The 23,941-nt window shown below is 42.1% G+C and overlaps 1 protein-coding gene across 6 annotated transcripts in view; it reads left to right on the top strand.

Annotated features, from left to right (window-relative positions):
* The first annotated feature begins 266 nt into the window (after nt 1–266).
* The window catches only part of ICA1 (islet cell autoantigen 1), a 73,336-nt gene continuing 49,661 nt past the window's right edge, over nt 267–23,941 (top strand). For 2 of the 6 annotated variants that reach the window (XM_073003235.2, XM_073003230.2), the window contains exons 1-6: nt 267–402; nt 9,433–9,471; nt 9,821–9,989; nt 16,585–16,657; nt 18,493–18,616; nt 21,943–22,141. In XM_073003235.2, the coding sequence (XP_072859336.2) occupies nt 9,455–9,471; nt 9,821–9,989; nt 16,585–16,657; nt 18,493–18,616; nt 21,943–22,141 (582 nt within the window). In that variant the 5' untranslated portion in view covers nt 267–402; nt 9,433–9,454. The other 4 variants (XM_073003231.2, XM_073003232.2, XM_073003234.2 and 1 more) reach the window with 4 other exon arrangements.

Here is a 23,941-nt window from a genome sequence, read left to right as displayed (position 1 = left end):
CGTAGATGTGGAAAGACTGTGGCAACACAGCGAGGGAGAGGAAGGAGTGGGGGGGGAGAAAGCGGGAGCGGCTCCAAGACGCAGTATCATCTCTGGCGAAGGGCGATCGGGGACCGAGGCAGAACAATAGCAGGAAGCCAAGCCGCGCCAGGCGGCACCAAGCTGAGGGGGAGGCTGCGCTCCTTGTCAGGCAGGCCGGAGCGGGGAGGCTCCCCGGGAAGCCACGGGAGAGGCAAAACAAAAAAGGAGGGAAAACGAGAGAGAGAGGCGGGGGGGGAATGGAGGTGGCCGACGCCCCGCCCCGCTCGAGGCCGTTCTCCTCCCCGACGGGGGCCTTGTGACGCTGGCGGCGCTGGGATACCTGGAAGCTATCGCGGTGGAGAGCCGGGAGGGCCGCCTGAGGTAATTAATTGGGGAAGGGAAGGGCGGCCCGAAGGTGCCGCCTCCCAAGCGGGGCGCGCAGAGCAACACCCGTCCCTGGGAAGCAGCGAAGGAGGAGGAGGAGGAGGAGGAAGGGGGGGGGACGCCGCCGCCGCCGCCCTGCTTCTTCCCCTCCGAGCTGCTGACAAGGTAGGTGCGGGCCAGCGGAAGCGAGCTGGACGCTTTGGCCCAGGCCCTGCAGGCTGGAAAAGCAGGTTCTTCCTGAGGCGGAGGCGGCGGCGGCGGCTCCGGCTTCTGCTTTTGCACCACCACAAGGCGGGGTCGCGAAGGCTGGGCAGGAGCCACCTCAGCAGGAACAAGCCAGCCAGCCAGCAGCTGCGGTGAGGGGTAAAAAGGGGACGGCGTGCTTCCCCTGCTCCCTCAGGAGGGGAAGAGGTGAAAAAAAGCGGATTGCGGGAGCTGCCCGTTAGCAGCAGGTGCAGGAGGAGGTTGGCCAAGGGGTGTCGCCGCGTTAGGAAAGGGGAGGGTTCCCCCCTTTGAGGGCGGGAGGAGCCCCCGGCCACGATTTTTCACCCCTCTGGGTAAGCAGTCGTTTCCTCATCCCAAAATGGCATCTCTTCCCTTGGCTTGCTCCTTTCCTCCGCTCTTCTCCCTGCTTATCGTGTTAATAGCGCCAGATAGCAGGTGCAATTTCTGTCTCTCTCGCGGGCGCCTTCCTTCTCCATTTGGTAATTTTCTGGTCGGCTTCCTTAATCATTAACTTCCTGCTGCCGTTGCTCTTTCCAAGGCCACCGAAGCTACCTGACCATTTCAGGCTCTAAAAGCCAAGCCAGTGTATAAACTGCAGCGTTAATTGCATGTGGACTTAATTCAAGCTTTGCAAGTAAGGCCTGATTGTAGAAAGGGTTGCTGATGCAGGCAGAGAAAGCTCAAAATTTAGGACAATAGCTTTATCTACCGGCTCAAGGTGAACCTAAAAACCCACATCAACCCAAGACTGGTGGGGTTGGGGTTGGTTTGTTTGTTTCCTATTAGGCGTAACAGCCGTGAACTGTCCAGTTTGCAGTTTTCTCTGGTGAGAAATGTTTGCACATTTTGGCTTAAAGCTTATTCTGAAATGCATAAGGCTTTTACATAGAAAGTTGTTCTGCTAGAAGGGATGCTAGGTTAACAAGTCAGGACATTTAGTGGCTGACATGCACAGAAGTGAAAGGAACTTTACTAAAACTTCTCTTTCCAGTCTTTGATATTCGTCTGAACCACTGACTACTAATGTGTGCTTCTTGGTCGGTTATAAATGTAATGGTGTAAAATGATGACATGTTAGAAGTTATCTAGAAATGTTGAATTTGAATCTGGATTTGATAATTTTGGAATATCCCAAGATTTTGGAAGTGTTTCTGTTGATGATCTTGAGGAAAACTCAACCACACTGATCCAGGCAGTCATTTCTGACTAGGACACAGTTTATATCAGAAACAAGTACTGTAACTCTCTGTCTTCAGATACAGGTGAACTGCATCTCCCGTCAGCCGTAGCTAGCATGCCCCATGGTAATACTGACGGGAGCTACAGATCAGCACCATCTGGAGGACTGTGGTTGTTTCCTTCTAGTTTGTATGAACTATGACATTCAGATCAGACGTTTGGCAGGAAAGGATCAAACTAAACAGTAACAATGAGCTGAAGATAGTTTGCTTTTAGGTTGTACAACTATTAGGGTATAATACTGCTTGCGGTACCTGGAAAAGCTCCTTTGAGTTGTTGGTTTGGTGGGGAGCTATCATCACTGCTGCCAAGTAGGGCCTCTCCCATGATAACTTAGAGTTGCAGAGTTGTTGTTTAGCCGTTAAGTTGTGTCTGACTCTTCATGACCCCATGGACCACAGCATGCCAGGTCCTCCTGTCTTCCACTGCCTCCCAGAGTTGGGTCAAATTCATGTTGGTAGCTTCGATGACACTGTCCAGCCATCTTATCCTCTGTCGTCCCCTTCTCCTCTTGCCTTCACATTGTCCCAACATCAGGGTCTTTTCCAGGGAGTCTTTTCTTCTCATGAATGGCCAAAGTATTGGAGCCTCAGCTTTAGGATCTGCCATTCCAGTAAGCACTCAGGGTTGGTTTCCTTCAGAATTGATAGGTTTGTTCTCCTTAGTAAAGGGGACTCTCAAGAGTTTCCTCCAGCACCACAATTCAAAAGCATCAATTCTTCGGCAGTTAGCCTTCTTTATGGTCCAGCTCTCACTTTCATACAACACTAGTGGAAAAACCATAGATTTGACTATGCTGACTTTTGTCAGCAAGGTGATACCTCTCCTTTTTAAGATGCTGTCCAATAAAATAAATAAATAAATAAATAAATATAAACAAACAAACAATTATCAGCTGCTGGAAAGAGCTAAGGAAAAGTACAGATAGCGCTGTTGCTAATGATGCAATTCATTTAAAACTGAAAGGACATTTAGTTGCCGACATGCACAGAAGTGACAGGAAAGTCTGATGCTGCACAACACATACAGTTGGAAAATCGAGCATGAGAAGTATGAATCAAGGTAAACTAGAAACTGTAAAACAAGAAATAGAATGCAGGATATTTTCATTTAGACAAGTACAACATGTTCTACTCTGGAAATGACAACCCAGAAGAAATGGAGTGGCACTGATACGGAGGCAGTTAGGGGCTATATTGCAGGGTCTGACCAAATAATATCAATCAGACTCTCTGGAAAACCTATCAACAAAACCACCATTCATGTCTATGCTTCAACAGCAGATGTTGAAGTTCAGATTAAAAGCTTTCATGCAAGCATCTGAGAGGAAATGGATTACACCACTGAAATAAGTTGTGCTTATAATCATAGGTAACTGGAACACAGAAGTGGGAAGCAAAATAGAATAAATTGTTGTTGTAAAATTTGGTCTAGGGAACAGAAATGAAGCCGAAGACTGACTCATAGAGTTTCTATGAAGCCAGCAATATGTTTATTGCAAATACAGTGGTGCCTCGCTTAGCAACGTTAATCCGTTCCAGGAAAAACGTTGCTAAGCGATTTAATCGCTAAGTGATTTTAAAAAGCCCATAGAAACGCATTAAAACATGTTTAAGGCGTTCCTATGGGCTTAAAAACTGACCTTATGTGAAGATCCTCCGTAGGGGCGGCCATTTTCAGTGCCTCTAAAGCGAGGCAAAACAGCAGGCGGCCATTTTGGAACCGCCGATCAGCTGTGCAAAAAGGGTCACTTTGCCATGATCGCTTCCCCGCGATCATCACAAAGCGATTTTTCCCCATAGGGGCCATCACTAAGCGATCACTTTGGCGATGGCCAAAACCCCATCACTAAGCGATTTCATCGCTCAGTGGAGCGATCGCTAAGCGAGGCACCACTGTATATGCTTCTAGCAACCAAACAGACATATGAATATCACCAGATGGTCAGTGCAGAAATCAAATAGATTACATAATTGTAAGTAGGGCAGGGAGAAGCTGTATTCTTTCTGCCAAAACAAGACTGGAGGTAGATTATGGTATTGATCACAAACTGCTAATATCCAACATTAGAGTAAAGCTGAAAAAGATCACTAAAAAATCCTTGTATCAAAATATAATTTAAACAATATTTCTGATGACGTTAAAGTCCACATAAAGAGTAGATTTGCATTAGTAAATTCAATTGACTGTGAACCAGAAGAACTATGGATCGAAACTGGAGATATCAATAGAGAAGAAGACAAAAATGCAATTCCTGTAATGAAAGAAAAGAAAATCCTAAATGAAAGAAACACTTAAAATTGTAAAGGACAGTCAAGAAGGAAAAGTAAAAGGGGACTGAAATGGGGTCTGAATCCTGAATGCAGCTTTTTAGCAACTGTCTCTTAGAGACAAAGAGAATTATTTTAGTGGCCAGTGCAAAGAAATAGAGGGGGAGTTTGAAAGGAAAACAAGAGATCCAAAAACATCAAAGGGATATTTATGCCTAGACTAGGACTGCTGAAAGACCAACAGGGAAGCACACTATTTAATCAGGATAAAATAAAGAGAAGGTGGAAGCAGTACACTGAAGAACTATACAGAAGAGATAAAAGGATGATACAGTACCTTCTTTGAAGAGGAATCCTATGATAAAGAACCTGCAGTTCTGGAAAGTGAAGTAAAGGCTGCTGTGAAAGCTGTTGTGAATGCAGTGAGGAGAAATAAATTACCATGGGTAGACAGAATAGTGATACAACTATTTCAAGCTGCAGAGACTGAATCTGTCAGAATTCTAACAAGAATTTGCCAACATATATGGAAAATAAATCAATAGCCCACAGACTTGAAATGTTCAGTATACATTGCATTTCCCAAGAAAGGAGATGCCAGGGAGTGTAGTAACTATAGGACCATTGCTCTAATTTCTCATGAAAGAAAGGTGATGTTCAAGGTTTTGCAACAAAGGCTTATGTAGAACAAGAAATGCCTGATGTTCAGGTTTGATTCTGAAAAGGAAGAGACACTCAAGATCATATTGCACATATCTGTCAGCTGTTGAAACACACCAAAGAGTTTCAGAAGAAATTACCTGTTCAGTCTATATGCAGAACATATCATGTGGAAAGCCTGACTAGATTCAGATGAAGAAGGAGTGAAAATAGGAGGAAGATACGTGAGTAATATAACTTCTTACTGGCAGAAAGGAGTAGTGAAAGAAGCAAGTGCCAAAGCAGAAGTACAGTTGAAAACTAAAAGGACAAAAATATGACTACAGAAGAACTAAACAACTTTAACACTGACAATGAAGAAACAAATTGTTAAAGATTTTGTATACCTTGGCTCAATCACAGTCCAAATGGAGACTGTAGACAAGTAGTCAGAAGACTGAGACTCAGAAGGGCAGTAATGAAGAAATTAGAAAAGGTCATCATGGAGATTGAAACCAAGATCATTCACACACTTGTATTTCCAATCACTATGTACAGATATGAAAGCTGGATAGCAAAGAAAGCTGACAGGAAAATAATTTGTTTGAAATAGGGTGCTGGAAGACAGCTTTTCAAATACCTTAAATTGTCAGAAAGATGACCAAGTGGGTCCTAGATCAAATCAAGCCTGAACTATCTTTGGATGTAAAAATGATGAAACTGAGGCTATCCTACATTGAGAACATTATGGGAAGGCAAGATTCTCTGAAAAAGGCAATAATGCTGGGAAAGGTTGAGAGTAGCAGGAAAGGAGGAAGACTAAATATGAGATATGTTGACTCCCTAAAGGGATTCACAGGCTGAGTAGGGCTGTTGAGGACAGGACATCTTTGATATTGCTCATCCATAGGGTTGCCATATGTTGGCGGCAGCTTGATGGCTTGTAATAAGAAAAAAATGGACTATGTGATATGTTCATTCATATTTGGTTCGTGTCATCTTCTACTCGTATCTGGTTTTCTCCCAGTCCTGCTTCATATTCTAAGCCACATACGATTTATGAGGGTGGGAAATGGGACCTGAGATCAAAATGAATGTAAGAACCCTGTTGAATCAGCACCACCGAATCCAGCAGCCTTTTTCCATAGTGGTGAACTTAGTGGTTCTAGAAAGCCCATAAGCAGGACATGAAGGCAATACTGTAGTACAGTATTTTTCCCAGCTACTGGTATTCAGTATGCTGCTGTTGAACCTGGAGGTTCTGTTTAACCTTTGTGACAAATAATCACTTGCAGACTGATAAATCAATCCCCTTTTAGAACCAGTTTAGCTATAGCTTTACTGTATTTGACTTTATTTGTAGCAGTAAAATCCATAAATGAATTGCATATTGCATGAAGTACTTTCAGTTGTCAATTCTGAATCTGCTGCTGATCTGTTTCCAGAAGACCATCAGATACTAGTGTTGAAGTGGACTTTTCTTAATTTCCTGTTTCTACACTTTGCATGATTTTATAAGCATCTGTCATATCCATCCTTAGCACCTTTTTTTGAAAACTGAAAAGATCCCCAAGAATGTAACTTCTCCTGATAGGAACCTCTCTCCAAACACTCTGATCCTTTGCTTGTTCCTTTCCAATACTTTTTTGTGTTCCATTTTAAGATGGAGCAACCAGAACTATATGTGTCAAGTGTAGCTACTTTTATAACTGTGAAGGAGATTTGGGTTAACTGTTTTTCATCACTGATGCACTATATGATGCTGAGCACGCCAGTTTGTTTCCTTTGCGAAAAATCATATCAGAGGTCCCCAACCCGTGGCCCAGTGCCGGTCTGTGGCCTGAGCTAGACCGGGCTGTGGAGACGGACCTCACCCCCAACCCCACACACACTCCCCCCGCACAACCCATTTGCGCCTGTGCCCACATGAGCGCTCCCCCACCCCTTCGCGTATGTGCATGAGTGCCCCCGAGTGCTGCACGGCCCTTTGCACATGCGCACAAGCAGATGTGTCCGTACAAGCAGCCCGCACTCCTTTGCGCACGAGCGAGCACGCTCTCCGTCACGCATGCACATGAGCATAGCGGGTGCCCCGTCTTCCCCAGCCGGTCCGTGGAGCTAAAAATGTTGGGGACAGCTGGTTTATATGGTGCAACCAGTGTAAAATGGAAATAGTGGTCATTCCCTATAGAGAGGCATTAGTTGAACCAGATAAATGTTGTAAACTAGCATCCCCACACATCTGTATAAATGTTATAGTAGATTCACGTCCATGAATGTTTGAATAATTTGTCACCTTAATGTATAATTTACATGCTAAAAATGTTTATCATAGTCCTTCTAGGTCTAAAATGCTCCGCAGTGTAGATGATGGAAATCACATGATGAAAGACTGTCCCCTATTAAAAACAACACAGCAATTTTAAAGTATACAAGACTACCAAATCAGGGAAAGACTTCCATATTCAGCAATTTTAAGAGCAATTACTAGGATATATAATTGTCCAGCTTTATTCTTATGTGGTGAGAAGCTTGTAAAGTATCCACACATGAAATGTTTGTCTACATAGTATTGCTCTCAATATTAAAATCCTTAAATATGTGAAATGTATATAACAGGCCAGTATATTAGTGTCACAGTGTTTATGTGAGCTCAAGAGCTATTAATCTATCCCTGCCAAGAAGACTTCGTTCCCCAGGGCCTAATGTGATAATGAAGGATGACCTTGTTTGCGTATGTCACCTTGACTTTAGCCTTTTGGAAATGTGATAAGTACTGTATCCCTCCTTTGTATAGCCTGTCAGTGGTCTCTAGTAAATAATGCAGGATTGAGTATGGGCTTTCAAGAAAAGAAAGTGTAGACCACTAACTTATTGAAGGTGATTGTAGTGCTTTTATCATTTAGAATTGTCTATTTACACTGTTATTGTATTGTTTTATTGTTGTTAGCTGCCTAGAGTGGTCCTCACCAACCAGATAGGCGAGGTATAAATTAAATTAAATTAAATAAATTAAAGTAAATTAAAGTAAATAAATAAATAAATTATTATTATTATTATTATTATTATTATTATTATTATTATTATTATTATTATTATTATTATTATTATTATTATCATTATCATTATCATTATCATTATCATTATCATTATCATTATCATTATCATTATTCTTTTCACTTCTGTGCCTCATCTAATAATATGCAGCAGGGATCTGAGTCTCCGAAGGGTTTTTTCGGGACATACAGGCAGCTGCAATTGGAGGAGAGGACCAAAAACATCCTTTCTATAACATTTCATTCCATAATTGTATTTAATTATATATTTAATTTGTGTCTTGCCCTTCCTCATGAGAGCCTGGAGTGGCTAACAATTCAACAATATTTATTTAATTGTTTATATTTGAATATTTCTAAGTGGCTAACATCTAACGGTTTTAGTAATGTACGGTACCATATAGTGGCCAAAATCCGTTTGCTTAGTGTAGTAAATTGCACTAGAATAGGCTCATTGAATCAATGTGGTTTTGATGAGTCAGCTCCTCTATAAGTTCCATTGAATCAAATGAGCCTACTCTCATTTCATTCTGAAAGTAGGCCCATTTGAATCTATGGAACTTATGGAGGAGTATACTCTCTAAATCCCCATGGATTCAGTGGGCATACTGTAGTGCAATTTACTATGCTAAGCGATAGGATTTTTGCTGATATATAAAATCAATATAAAAAATACATCATTTGTGTCTTCATCATGTTTAAAAAAATCCCTACAACAACCATTATTATTATTCCATGTGGTGGGTGTCATCACCCTAAATACACTGCTAAAAAAAGCTGTGGACCACATTTTGGGGAGTGTAGGGTATTATCAGAAAAGCCTCTCCAGGTAATCTGAAAGACCAAATGGTCTTTAAGGGAAACTAAGTCCAAATTTCTTTAGGGCTACATCTCTAAGAACTGAACTCTCAACCTAGCAAAGTAGTAAATATGCAGCCAGAGCAATTCTTACAGTTGGAGCTGGTAAGTGCTTTTAGTAGGTTGCCCAGCTCACAGCCAGCAGAAACATTCTGCACCAGACAGGCCATGCTCACAAAGAGTGCATTCTCAAGCTTCAGCTAATGAAAAGCATTTTGAACTGCTTAGGCCATCTTGGTCTCCAGTGATAAAGATGGACCCAGGAATAACTCCCTCTCCCAGGGACGGATGTGTTTACAGTAGCATTATGTAACAAAGAGCTTGCACTATGTAAAAATGCTCAGGTGTATGGTTTTTTGTTCCTGTGATAAGCATCTCTGGTGTTTCTGCAGTTAGGCCTTAGACTGCTGATTTCTTAGACCTTACTTAGACCTTCCCTTCATGTAAACATAACCCTATTGTTCCAATCTATATCAGAGTGTATATGTTGAAACACAGCCCTAAAATACATATTTTATATTATGCATAGGTAAATCACTAACAGGGTTCTGGCCCATGCATTTTCTGCATTTGGTAGAAGATAAATTACATCAGTGCTGAGTTACTTTGTTGGACGAGAACCTGGAGTAATAAGAACTTTGTGTCTTCAGTGTAATCATTTTGTTTAGTTTAATTTCTAACCCTACTTCATTTTAAGTACTGTACCATCTTAACTGTGGTTTCTTTTTCTTTATTTGTAGCTTTTGAAGAATATAACAAAACATGGACAGCCACAAATAGTGAGTACATTTCTGTATATTTGTGTCTGTGAATCTCTTGTCTTAATTGCAACAGTTATGGTGCCGTTATTCTCCAACTGACATGTATTCAAGTTATTATTGCATTTGCTTCTGAACAGTTGGTTTAAAACCATAAACATGGCTGAGCCTGAAAATTTGTTGCAGTAACAGGAGCTATAGTTGGTAGAACAGAAGTCAGTATTAAAACAACAACAAAACTCACTTAAATTCATAAAGTGTATTTATGGATATAGATATTAAATCAAATATAATTTATCTGATGTCTTGCTTGATTCAGACTACATCTTATATCTCTTTATCTCACATCACTTGAATTTCGTCTTAACAGTTATTCAAGGGAATTTTATGATCGATATGCCCAAGGCCAAGAGAAGTCTGTGGTCAATAAAATGCAGCAGAAGTACTGGAAAACAAAGCAAACTCTTATCAAAGTCACAGGAAAGAAAGAAGATGAACATGTAGTTGCCTCAGATGCCGATTTGGATGCAAAACTTGAGGTATGTATGACAGCCTGCATCTTTCCTGGCAACAGGGCAAAAAATCTTTACAAGAGGTTCTGAAAATATGTCTGGGGTTCTGCGAGCAGCCACCACACCCCCTTTCATGATGACACTGAGAGTAGTTGCTGGGACAGGCTCTTTATTTGAGCAACAGAATACTTCAACAGCTAATAGGGCCACCAACATAAAACTACAGTGGTGCCTCGTTTAGCGATCGCTCCGTTGAGCGACGAAATCGCTTAGCGACGGAGTTTTGTGATCACAAAAGCGATCGCTTTGCGATGGTCCCTATGGGGTTTTTTCACTTTGTGATGATCGCGGGGAAGTGATCATGGCAAAGCGACCCTTTTTTAACAGCTGATCGGCGGTTTCAAAATTGCCGCCGGGAAAACAAAATGGCCGCCCACTGTGTTTCCTCGCTTTTAAGCACCGTCCCTGCTCGTGTTAGAAGAACGATGGACAGATGCTTAAAAGCTGTTCATTGTTCTGAGACAGTGACCAACCCCCAGTATCGAGGTAGCCAGACCAGTCGCCCCTCCACTCTACGCTTGCTGTTGTTGAATGCCAGGTCTGTATCCAATAAGGCCCAGGTAATTCAAGACCTTATCCTGGAGCAGGATGCAGACCTGGCATGCATAACCGAAACATGGATTGGCGGAGAGGGGGGTCCCCCCCAGCACTCATCTGTCCGCCCGGTTACGCTGTCCAACACCAGGGTAGACTGGAGGGTCGGGGGGTGAGTAGCCATTGTCTATAAATCCAGCTTGGAGGTTGCTAGGCGCTCTTCGGTGGTAAAGCCGTGTCTTGAGGCTCTCTACGTGTCGATTGGGGCCAGGGATGGTATTGGGATCTTGCTGGGTTACCGTGCTTTCCACGACCCAGCCATTTCCCTACCGGAGCTGGTGGACTTTGTCTCCGCGGCACTGTTGGATTCCCCAAGGCTATTGGTTTTGGGGGATTTCAACGTGCATGCGGGGGCAGAGCCCTCTGGGCCAGCTCTTGAGTTCTTGGAGACCATGGCCTTCTTGAACATGTCCCAACATGTCAACGGCCCCACCCACGTGGGTGGCCACACACTTGGATCTGTTTTTTTCCACCAACAGGAGCGAGAGTGGTCCGATGGTGACTGACCTTGAGTCGGTACCTTTGTCATGGTCGGACCACCACCTAATAAAATGCACCCTCAAAATGGCTCTCCCCCGTCGCAGGGAGCAGGGACCTATTGTCATGGTCCGCCCTCGAAGGCTACTGGATCCAGTTGGATTCCAGGATGCCATGAGACGTGTTACGGCTGACCTGGCTGGCGCTCCTGTCGAGGCTATGGTTGACGGCTGGTTTGCTGCCGCAGCTAGGGCTGTAGACATGATAGCTCCTAAACGCCCTCTCCATTGCAGAGACCGCCCGGTGCCCTGGTTTAACCAGGATCTCCGGGCATTGAAGCGGGTCAGGAGACGGCTAGAGTGCAAATGGAGAAAGGACCCAACGGATTATAATTGGATAGCTGTCAAGGTTGCTACTAACCTTTACATGGCTAAGGTAAAGGCTGCTAGTCGAGCATACTTCGCTAGCCGGATAAGCGAAGAGTCCAATCAGCAGGTGGAACGATTCCATATAGTACGCGACCTATCCGGAATTGGTCTGAGTGATGGGCCTCCCCCTAGTTTCTCACCGGACCCATTTGCAGCATTTTTAAAATCGAAAGTGGAGGCCATCCACTGGGATCTTTCTCCTTTTTTGAATACAGTGAGTCGAGCAGAGATGTCCAGCACTCCGTCTTGCCCGGTGACTTTTGACTCCTTTCAGCCTGTCACACCTGACTCTGTGGCCAGGGCGCTTGACCGCTGTCGTGCCACCACCTCCTCCTTGGACCCTTGCCCGGCCTGGCTAATCAAAGCAGCCAGGCCTTCAACAACGGAATGGGCCACTGTAATAATTAATGGATTTTTCCTTGAGGGCAGATTTCCATCTGCCCTCAAGGACACACACATTAGGCCCATTAGGAAGAAACCTAGTTTGGCGGCTGATGAAATTGGCAACTATAGGCCCGTCGCCAATGTTTCTTTCTTAACCAAGGTGTTTGAGAGGGTGGTAGCTGACCAGATTCAGGCGCTCTTGGATGAAACAGAAGCCCTGGATCCATTTCAGTCGGGCTTCAGGCCGCGCCATGGTACAGAAACGGCATTGGTTGCCCGGTGTGATGACCTGTTGAGGGAGGCTGACAGGGGCAAAGTGTCTCTGCTGGTCCTCCTCGATATCTCAGCGGCCTTTGATACCATTGACCATGGTATCCTCCTTGGGAGGCTCTCTGAGTTGGGAATAGGTGGCCTGGCATTGGCCTGGCTCTGTTCCTTCTTGGAGGACCGTCCCCAGAGAGTGCAGCTTGGGGAGAGTGTCTCGACCCCATGGAGTCTCAATTGTGGGGTCCCACAGGGGTCGATTATCTCCCCAATGCTGTTCAACATCTACATGAGGCCGCTGGGTGGGGTCATCAGGGGGTGTGGGGCCTTGTGTCATCAGTATGCTGATGACACTCAGCTCTACAACTCCTTTTCACCAACTTCAGGAGATGCTGTTCTGTCCCTTCAGCGCTGCCTGGAGACTGTACTGCAATGGATGCAGGAGAACGGGCTAAGGCTGAACCCGGACAAGACGGAGGTACTGAGGGTGGGCGCCCCCACAGTTGGGGATTTGGGAAGCTACCTCTCTTTTGGGGGGGTGACTGCCCGCCAGGGATGGGGTCCGCAGCTTGGGGATCCATCTGGACCCGGGGCTTACTATGGAATTCCAGGTGGCATCGGTGGTCCGTACTGCCTTTTTTTCACCTCAGGCGGATAGCCCAGCTGCGGTCTTACCTTGATGTTGGGGCGCTCACTACCTTGGTGTATGCGCTCGTAATCTCAAGATTAGACTACTGTAATGCCCTCTACATGGGGCTACCTTTGAGGCTGCTGCGGAAACTACAGGTGGTGCAGAACGCGGCGGCCAGATTACTTAGTGGAGTGAAAAAAATTCCAACATATCTCACCCACTCTGGCCGCACTGCACTGGCTGCCCATCCGATTCCGCATCGACTTCAAAGTGATGATGCTTATGTACAAAGCCCTAAACGGTTTAGGGCCTCGATACTTGGCGGAACGCCTACTCCCACCAAGATCTACCCGTGTCACTTGTGCGAGCCAGGAGGTGAGGCTGAGGAGCCTAACGCCGAGGGAGGCCCAGAAGGAAAAGACAAGAAATCGGGCCTTCTCGGCGGTGGCTCCTCGCCTCTGGAACAACTTACCTCCTGAGATTCGCGTGGCCCCCTCGCTGGTATCTTTAAGAATCAATTAAAAACATGGCTGTTTCGGCAGGCCTCAGATAATCCCTGACGCCCTTTTTTCCTCTCTTATTGTTCCTCCCACTTTGTGTAATGTTTTACTATTTAATAATTGTTTTATATATCAATTTTATTGTACTATTTATGTTGTTAGCTGCCTAGAGTGGTCCTGATCCGACCAGATAGGCGGGATATAAATAAAATAAATAAATAAATAAATAAACAAACAAACACAACAACAACAACAACAACAACAACAACAACAACAACAACAACAATAATAATAATAATAATAATAATAATAATAATAATAATAATAATAATAATAATAATAATAATAATAATAATTTAGAGGCACCGAAAATGGCCGCCCCTATGGAGGATCTTCGCTTAAAGGTTAGTTTTTAGCCCATAGGAATGCATTAATCGCGTTTTAATGCATTTCTATGGGCTTTTTAATATCGCTTAGCGATGAAATCACTTAGCAACGTTTTTTCCGGAACGGATTAACGTTGCTAATAGAGGCACCACTGTATTAATTCAGGGTGCCAGGGAGTTAACTTCACTCCTACAGTCTTTGGGGAGCCCCGCTTCCTCTACCAGGCCCAGGACCCCTTGCAGGTGGTCCAGGCATGGGGTGCTGCAACGGGTGTTGGATGCATGCTGTTAAGTATCTCTGGAGATGGACAGCAAAGGCTCCTTCTCCCACCACACCTCTGTAGTCCCTGCTGCTGGCCCATAGGTGCACGACCAAACTTTACAGAGGCCTGGCTAGCCTCTCCCTTGAAGCAGGGCATAAGGTAGGGAGGAACGGGAGGCTGACCTTCTTGGGACCAGTACATAGGCTGATCATGGAGTTTCTCTGGTGAGGCAGCCGGCTCTTGCTGCTTCCTCTACTGGCAACAGGCTCAGTGCTGGTTCTTGAGCCTCTGTACCTCTCAGCACCTGACTTGGTCCTGTTGGAACAGGATGACTTCTTCTGGTGACACGAGCAGTTTGACCCATTAGCCAATCTTGGGATCACATCTGCAGACTGTCTCCCACCTGGCTTCTGACTTTTCCAGTAGTGGTAGCACCTCTTGGGCCTTGCACACCTCCCAGTCTGCAGTGTCTGCCCAACAGTTCTCCTCTCCAGTTTCCTCCTTAACTCCAAGTTCCAGCATGGCCACACCTGTGGCCTTGAGGGCATTGCCCACCTCCCGCTCACCAGTACCTCAGTCCACAGGTGAGCTGTGGGTAGGGAATCCAGTCATTGCTCACCAAGAGGAAGGGAGCCCATTCTTGTGATGGGGTGGACCCTCGCTGGTCCCACAGGTTCAACAAGCCATAAATGTCCATGACGGTTCAATTCTGGATTTCAGTTGATGAGCAGTCAAACTGAACAGGAGTTAACTCCTAAACAGGAGAAAATAGAATGCATGGATGAGCCCTGTTTCTCCTTTATTTGGTACCTTGCTCTTAACTCAGATGTTTCAAGAATGATTAAGGGAGAAAGGCTTGATCAGGCTAAATGTGTATTTCTGTCTCATCTTTTGAGGACCAGCTGGTTGGTAGTGATATGCTGGAGGAAATCTCATCTAGTACAGGCAGTTCTTATATAGTAGGACCCCCTGTATGATCAGTATCTGCAGTTTCACTTACCCACGGTCTGAAAATATTTAAATTTTTTTAAAAAAATCATGAAAAATTATTTTGACATGTATTACCAGAACTGGGTACTAGAGGGAGTAGGAGACTGTGCCATGAATATATGTTACTGAAGAATACATATCATGGGGAAGAGAGAGACAGAATTCACTATTATCCAGTTTTCCGTATTCATGGGGGCTTGGAACCAATCCCCAGCGGATATGGGGGCCCTACTGTATTTATTAACAATGATAATGAAGCATTCTCTATAGTCTTTTTTGGTACTTTGTACTGGTACCTCTGTGCTGGGTTTGGTGCAAGTGGGTCTATTTGGAATGACCCTTTTTTAAAACCAGCTACTTTTTTGGCAACAAAATTCAGACCTTACTGTACAAATTAGGAGATGATCTTGATGACACCTTAGCAAGCTAAATTAAAAAGAATGTCTGTAAATTACTCCAATCTAACTGAATGAAGTTAGTTTATCTGGGTGAATCCATTGTGAAAACAGGGTATGGTATAAATCTTCAAAGCAATCTAACTTTGCAAGTGTAAGTATCTTTTGCCATGTCCATGCCAATTACAGTATATAAGTAATTGTTTATGAAATTGTGAAAAGCATTTTACTGTACTGTATAAGACTAGTACAATAAGTACTTAAACTCTTTCAGTGGCTCAAAATCCATTGGGGGCTGCTTTGTGAATGAACACATCCTTTTTCTGTTGTGCCTCTATTGCCATGTAATTGGTTTTTGAAGTGTGGAAATTGTGGGTGGTTGCCAGTGATTCCTTTAAGCTACTTCCTGTGTTGTGCTCCAGTGTAAACATAAATTGTGTTTCTCTAATGGGCATGCCTAAAACATTAAACAGTAGGTATGTTTCATGTCTTGCTTAGCACACAGTGTACTGTACTCCTAGAAGAATGAAAGGTTGCTTGGGATTCTCTGTCAAGCGTGCAATTGAAAACCAAGCTAGGTGTAATGTGTGAAATAGGCCTGAGATACCTTCTAAGGAACCTTCAGATTTTGGTACAGAGCATCCACTTCACTTTCCCCTTTTGTGTCAGTGGTGTTCATATTGAGGTACAGATAGTAACAAGAAGTTTTAGCTAAAGAGAAATTTATTCTGTCTTGGTAAACATTTCTGTGACAAAATTTTAGAGTTACGGCTCTGGTGACACAAAGCACAACTTTTGTGATTCACATTAAAACTTTACCTAACAGTCTTTAAAATCTTGTTATATTATGGGGTGATGGTGTAGCTCAAAGAACCTTCATTGATGTATGCTGTATTGAATTATAGAAAGAAATATTTTCATCAGAGGCAAAACACTTACTTTCTCTACCTCTTTCTCTTTGAGTTCTATCTTATGCTTAGTAGCATTTGCTCCTGAAGATAACATGAGCATCAATTCCTGTGAGACATGCAATATCATTTTTGCAAAATTTGTGGCAGCAAATGGTTGCTTTAGGAAATTTCTATATGAAAAGAAATACAGTATTATGAATTCATAGCTATAGTGCAAGGGAAGCTGATGAGATTTCAGAGGAGGTGTGTTGTTTGAAGGGAACATCAATCTTATATCGTGCTATGTTAGAAGAAAATGTCCATGCTTATACATAGCTTGCATTTCATGTTTCTTTTCAGCTGTTCCATTCAATTCAGAGGACGTGTATGGATTTACTGAAAGCAATTGAATTATATCAAAAAAGAATTTGTTGTAAGTATTATTGTTATGGTTAAATTCACCTGGACTCCATTTTCACCCCAAAGTACAAACATAGTGAATATTTATTCATATGTAAGTCCCACAGAGCCTATTTCTTACTCCTAGGTGCATGTGTATGATCACAACCTTAATTAGCCAATGTACTCTGCAGCTTAAGTTCTATTAACCTAATCAATGTTCACATTGACAACAAAACAGCATTATTAAAGCTAGCCTTTCTAATTTTACAAAAATACTTATTGAAGATGATGTCTAGGTATGTTGCTACTGAGAGCCGGGAAGGAGAAAATAGTGACCATCATATATCTTAGACTAGAAGTCCTGTAATACCAGAGCATGGGCTATGCTGGTTTGGATTTATGGAAGTTGCAATCCAAAATATCTAATAACTAAGTAGCATGGCGCCAACATAGATATTAATAGCAAGACTGGTTGATAATATATGTTACCCAGTATATGCATAAAATATCATTACAAAAACTAATAAGCCTCCCAAGTGCACCCTGTTTGGTGTTGGAGAACTGAAATTGTAGCATTTCTGTTTTCTGCTGTTTACCCATTCAGTTTGGCATTTCTAAACTAACTGCTTTGTTGCCCATGCAGAAAAAGAATGGGAATTACATACTTTGCCCTCCAAAGGGAGAAGAATGAAAAATAGCATGGCACGGGAATCAAGCAGGCCTTTTATCCTGTCATCACTGGTCTTGAAGTGGCATTCTGTCACATATGATTTTCAGTTAAAAATAGAAACTATTGAGAGACTCATGCCTGTCCTGTATAACTTTTAGTTGATTGATGTTTCAGTCATATATGAGTACCTTGGGTTGACTTATATGCTCTGCCCTTGTCTGCTCTCTGGTTCTTTAAAAAATTCCATAGTCAGTTCTATAAAGCTTATTCTTAATTTAAAAACAAATTCTGTAAATACAAACAGACAAATAAATTCCTGTTAGAGTTTACTGTATTTTTCTGTGTATAAGATGCTACTTTTTTTCTAAAATCATTACACAGAGGTAAGCTGAGATAGCTGAGGAGAGAACAAAACAGCACATACCTTGCCTCTGTAAACAGGCTTCCTTCAGTCACAAGGCTTAGCTTCCTACAGTCAGGAGACTTGGCTTCCTCCAATCACAAGCCTTATGGAACTGATGTCAGCTGATGCTGAACAAACCAATTGGAACATACCTCGTTGGAGGTGGAGCCTGTAGGCTCAGATTCAACAGGGACTCAAAATGTCAGAACATTCTGAGCCCAGAGGCTGAATCCTCAAAGCTAAGTTTTCTTAATTTATGGGTTAGAAAAGTGTTTGTGTGGGGTGTTTTATAAACAGAAAAATATGGAATTAATGGACAGAGAATAAAATTAGAGTGCAAGGTATTCAGATTGTTTAAATCAGCATCCAGTTCACTGGAATCATGTAAAATATTTTCCATCTGAGCATCAGGTTCAAGCAGTTGAAAGAGTGTCTAAAATTATCAAGAGGAATTCTAGGTATTGTCATCAGGTCATGGTAATCTATTTCATCTGATCCCACCATCTCTATTCAAGCAACATCAATAAAAAAGCACTCTTGTTGCCTTCTCAGTATAGAGGTCATTGTACAGTTCTTATTACACTCAGCCCATAAAGTGATGTGCTGAAATTAATCTGATCTCCTTCTTTCATAAATACAGGAGCACAAAGGTTAATTAGAAATTGCAGGAGTGAGCATGTGTGCTTGTGTCTGTAAGGTTATTCTTTGTCTCTTGTCTTATTATCTAGTTAACAAAAATGCTGTGTTTTAAAGGAATGACTATATGTTTGCTTACTTTCCTTTTCAATCTTAGTTCTATCTCAGGAAGAAAATGAATTAGGAAAATTTCTCCGATCCCAAGGTTCTCAGGATAAAACCAGAGCAGGGAAGATGATGCAAGCGACAGGAAAGGCCCTCTGCTTTTCTTCACAACAAAGGTATGTTGGACCAGAAGGGATTTATCACTGAGATCATGGCTGAAATCCAGTTGCTAGACCCAACAAGCGTTGGCCGATTGACATCAGTTGCTGAATCATAACTCAACGCTTAGATAAATACATTGATCCTGCTTACTTGCCTGCTCTGAGATTACCAACTGGATTTAGGTCCATGTTTGGGACAGTTTGTAAATCCTACCACATAGAAGCAAGATCCCATGCATCTGCCAGCTTTCTTTTTTCTCTTTCCCCCATCAAGCTGTTCCTGTTTTGTTTTTGTTTTGTTTGTTTAAGGCAGGAAAAGGCTTTGGAGCTTGGCTGGGAAAGCTCCCTGGCTGTCCTTTCAAGCTGTTTTCTGAGCTTTTTTCTTCTTTGCTTTTCCGTTATTTATGTTTCATTTATAGCCTATCTTTCCTACAAGAAGTGAACAGTAGCGTGTATAATTTCTAATCCCTTCCTGTTGTGTCCTCCCTATAAATCAGCGAAAATGGCTAGTCCAATTGCCCAGTGAGAATTTCATGGCTAGGTAGGAATTAAACTTCAATTTGCCTGGTTCTAACCTAATAAACTAACTCTTGCTTTTAAAATGTTTGTCAATCTCTTCCCCCCCCCCACTCTGTTTGCTACCCGAAACTGATCATCAGCACAACTGCTAAATCAATTCACATTGGAGCCCCCTGAGTCAGCATACCATTCAAACTTTATTCCTACCTACCTCTATTCTGAATTCTGTCCAGTCTTTTTCCTTCTTCCCTAATAATTTCCTCTCTCTGTGTACTAGGATAATAGGCAGAAAATAAAAAGTCTTCTTCATTCCTAATTGGAAAGCCAGAGCAAACGAAACCCTTTTGTGGAGAAGAGCTTATTCCTAATTTCCACCACTACCTTCTGACAAAGAAGACGTGGTATATGAGTTCTGGGGCCTTAAAGTCAGGAGTCTTTGATAACTGCAGCCAAACAACATTTTCTTCTCATTAGTGGTTTCGACTGCATCTGATTTTGGGTGCTGTCATCTCTGGAGAGGGGGGACAACAGTCTAGATACTACCATCTAGGGTCTGAATCACAGTGTCATTAATCAGCAGGAGGAAACAGCCTTCCCTTGTTTAGGAAGCAGGATATTGTTCCAGATATTGGAAATTGTGGTAATTTCTGTTAGAAGAGTGTAGCACTTTAGTGATTTTATGGTGATGAAGGTGCTCATGATAATGTGAAAGAAACCCCCCCCCTCATATTTATTATGCTAAGAAACATATTCTGTATAAAACAAGATAAGACCTAGAATTGAATACAGAAATCTGTAGCTCTGTCTTCTTTATTGTATATATGTTGATCAGTTGCAGATGAAGGGGGGGGGAAAGGAACAGGCTACTTCCTTGAGGAAAGTGGGAAGTCTAGGAGGAAGCAATTTCAACATAGCAGTCTACAATCTGGAAGTTGAGTCATGGCAACTGGACTTCTTATTAGGTTGAAACATTTCAGTTGCCATGACTCAACTTCCAGATAACTTCACCTAAATGTCTGAGAATCTTCACAGAAACAATCTATAAGTTCTCTTTCCAGAAAACCAGGAGAACCCAAGATGCCATGTGGCTATCTACTGGTGTGTTGTCCATCTTTACTTCAATTTATTAATATCAGTAATTTGAATACTTCCCAATTTAGTGACATGTGCTACTCTGGGTGGTTAACATCCCAATCAAACCCCCAAAGCCAAGAAAACTTCTCTTTCTTCTTTTGCACTTATAGACAGGTAACAGCTTTCCTTCTGTACTTTAAATGCAGTGTTTTGCACTTATAGCAAAGTGGTTGACTTTTCCTTCTTCAGAAAGCTAACAATTAAGCACCATCATATATCTTGGACTGTATTGGCCCAAAGCTTTGATCTAAGCCACTTCACTTTTATTATTGCTTTGTCATCTCCAGAGTGCCCCCAAAGTAATGGCCAACCCAGAGTATCTTGAGAGATGTAGAAATCTTTGGATCAATTCATCAGGAAAGCAGTGTAAAGAGGTCTGTGAGAGATGCAGATCTGCTTAGAGGATGTCACATTGCCCCAAGGTTATGGCCTCAGATACTATACAAAAAGTCCAGTCTAATACCAGTCTTATCTTGTATAATGAAGTACAAATGATCTGTGAATCAAGATCAGTGCTGACAATCAATGATAGAAGAGGTCTTAGCATCTACTAATATCTAGGGAAATGATCCATCTGTTGTATTATGAATAACGGGAAAATTCATGAGTTTGCTTGCTAGGTCACCTATATGTTCACTAACTGGAATTCTGTGTAGATGTAGTCCTCTGATTTCTCATCAACCCCGCTTTTCTCTGCTTTTGAATGATGAATGCATTTATCTTGTGTGTGAGCTGCTACAACATCTGGCATATAATGGCAAAAGAAAGGAAGGGGGAAATCTTAGTAACACATACTGTCTTCTGGGAGCTGCCAAGGTGTATAATTGGAGAGGGAGGTTTATTGTGACCTTTGGATGTAATAGGAACCGTATAGCAGCAACTACAAGGGCAGACTTTCAACTTGTTTGCAGAGTGGTTGTTTTCCTTTGAAGATGAAGCCTGTTAGCCACATGGCTTGTAACTTTTAAGTCTTTCTGTTAAACACTGAATGTTTGTTTTCTCCCATCATCAACATATTGTGCAAATTAACTGGGACTGTCTTTTGGTCACTTAAATTTTCTGTGCTTCTAGCACTTCTAGAGAGATGGGGATATGCTTTCACTGTTAATTATTTTTATTTATTTATTTTATTTATACCTCACCTATCTGGTCACAATTAATTGGTTAAGCTGATCTAGAAATAGATCTATCATGATCTAGAAATAGATACTGCACACAAAGAAAATTCAGAATATCCCATTAAAATACTATTTTATGAATTTTAAAGGAAAATCCAGCTTGAAAAAACTAAAAATGGATTTCCACTCACTTTCATTTTGTTTGGGTTTTGTTGTTTGTTTGCACATTTTGCAGTCCATACAGTCACCAGAGGATGGTGGGGCAGAGAACTGAACCCTCAAGTGATGGAAATTGCCTACTCACAATTCATGGTGAGCTGGCTGGATCCATTGGCTTTAGAGTCAAAGTCAGGAATTCAAATTCCCTACTGCACCTTATAGGAGAAATGTTAGACTGTGTGACCTAGGGCAAGCTGCACAGCCATAAAGCACCCCTAGAGAAAAAGGGAATGCTGTACTAAAATACTTCTGAGTACTCTACACCTAGAAAATTCCTGAAGGAGTTTCCCTAAATCAGAATCTACTTCATGGCACGTAATTATTATTACTGATTTATAGTATTTGTTGCAGGTTGGCATTGCGTACACCTTTATGCAGACTGTATCAAGAAGTGGAGACATTTAGATACCGTGCTATTTCAGATACTTGGTTGACTGTCAATCGAATGGAACAATGCAGGACAGAATATCGGGGAGCTCTGTTGTGGATGAAAGATGTGTCCCAAGAGTTGGATCCTGATCTTTATAAGCAGATGGAGAAATTCAGGAAGGTATGACGTTTCAACAATGCACTCAAGCGTAATGCTTGGTGATGGTAATGGAGTGTACTTTGGGTTCCTTTGGAGAAATGAAATCCAACAACCAGCAGTAAGGCTGAAATTAATCAGGAACTAATCTTTACGACACAGCAGGATACAGTTCATTTGACTGGGAGTGCATTTTCCACACTTGAAAGATAGGATCGTCAGAAATAGTTTTCTAAGTAGTCGTCATCACCATTGTCGTTGTCATCTTAGAACAGCATAGCTGGAAGGGACCCTGTGGATCTATGAGTAACTCATTTAAAGAAATAGAAAAGGGAAAATATGTACAATCCACCTGTAAAAATGAAGTTCTGCATTGAGTAGCCTTTCCATGAAAATGTGCTTCAGTTAGGTCTCTATCTGTTCCAACAATTGGACATGACTATCAATTTGACTTTGATTAGGCTTTTTAAAAGTTAACCTGATCCCTAAATTTGATATTCCCTTTTCTGACATGATGGCTGCTGCCTTGTTTTCCTGCTTTAATCCAATATAGAAGCCAGTGTCTGCTATCCAAGGCCACAGACAGTAGAAGTTCCAGACAGGGTTTTTTATGTATAGTGGGAGGAGAGATGGTAAAATAATACCATGATATCTTTGTCTCACTTTAAATCTTGCCTTGCTAATAGCTTGCCAGAAAAAAATGGGCTTCATGTCTGTCCATACCTTCTTTGCCTGATGAAGATTTCTGAAGAGAAACCTTGTTTTTTCATTATTACTGTTAGAAACCCAATAATTATATTATTCAAATTATTTTATTTGTATCCCGGCCTTCTTCTCATGAAGGACCCATGGTGACCCACAACATGAATTAATATTCAAAAACAATCATTATAATAAATAATAATAAGTTATGATATCGAAACGCAAATGTGTTACCATGTTCAAAACTAGCACTAAACTGAAACCATTTAAAAGGCATTTAATAGGATGACAAAATATGACCACCTTAAAAAAAATTCCTTAGTAACCTGTCAGTGGCAAAAAACCTGCTGAAATATCTTTCCTTTGGCAGAATAACTGCAAGGAGAGGGCCAAGCTAATATCAGGAAAATTTTCCTGTTAGAGCAGTGTGACTGGAGCCAATAACCTTGGTAGGTGGTGAGCACTTCAACACTGGAGACATCTGTCTAAAGAAAATTAGAGAGACATCTGTCAGATTACTGCATTGAGCAGAGGGTTGCACTCCATAGCCTTATAGGCCCTTCCAAAGTCCTTTTTTAAAAATTCTATTGATTTTCATCAGAAGGGATTTTCATATTTGGGGTGTAGTCACCAGAACTGCTTGTGAGAATAGTAGCGTAGAGAGAACAGCTTTTCCCGAAACGTTTACAGTTCAGTGTGTGTTTCTATGCACATTTGCACATCTGCACCCACAATTATATTTCTTTCTTTGTTTTTTATACTGCCGATCTGGCCAAAGGCCACTCTGGGTGTTTTATAGCAAATGCAAACAACGTAATTAAAAAACAATTTAACAAAACAGAAAATAAAAATAATAAAATGCAAATAAACAGTATGTACAGTCAAAAGCATAAAAATACATTTGCATAAAAATTACTCTGTGCATGTGTAAAAGGTTAGATGGTGTTGTAACAAGTATTGTGTTAAGGTCTCAGGAACAACCTTAGACACCGGAGGAACAATGGGATAGAAATATTTTAAACAGGTGCTTGCAGACAGAGTCTATCCAGAATCACAATGTGGATTTTGAGCTAATAGATCCACCATTGACATGGTATTTTCCCTCAGACAGTTGCAGGAGAA

Source organism: Pogona vitticeps, chromosome 6, assembly GCF_051106095.1.
Source record: "Pogona vitticeps strain Pit_001003342236 chromosome 6, PviZW2.1, whole genome shotgun sequence".
NCBI classification, from domain to species: domain Eukaryota; kingdom Metazoa; phylum Chordata; class Lepidosauria; order Squamata; family Agamidae; genus Pogona; species Pogona vitticeps.
Note: the sequence above shows the minus strand (reverse complement) of the source record. Positions and strands in the feature narration are given on the sequence as shown.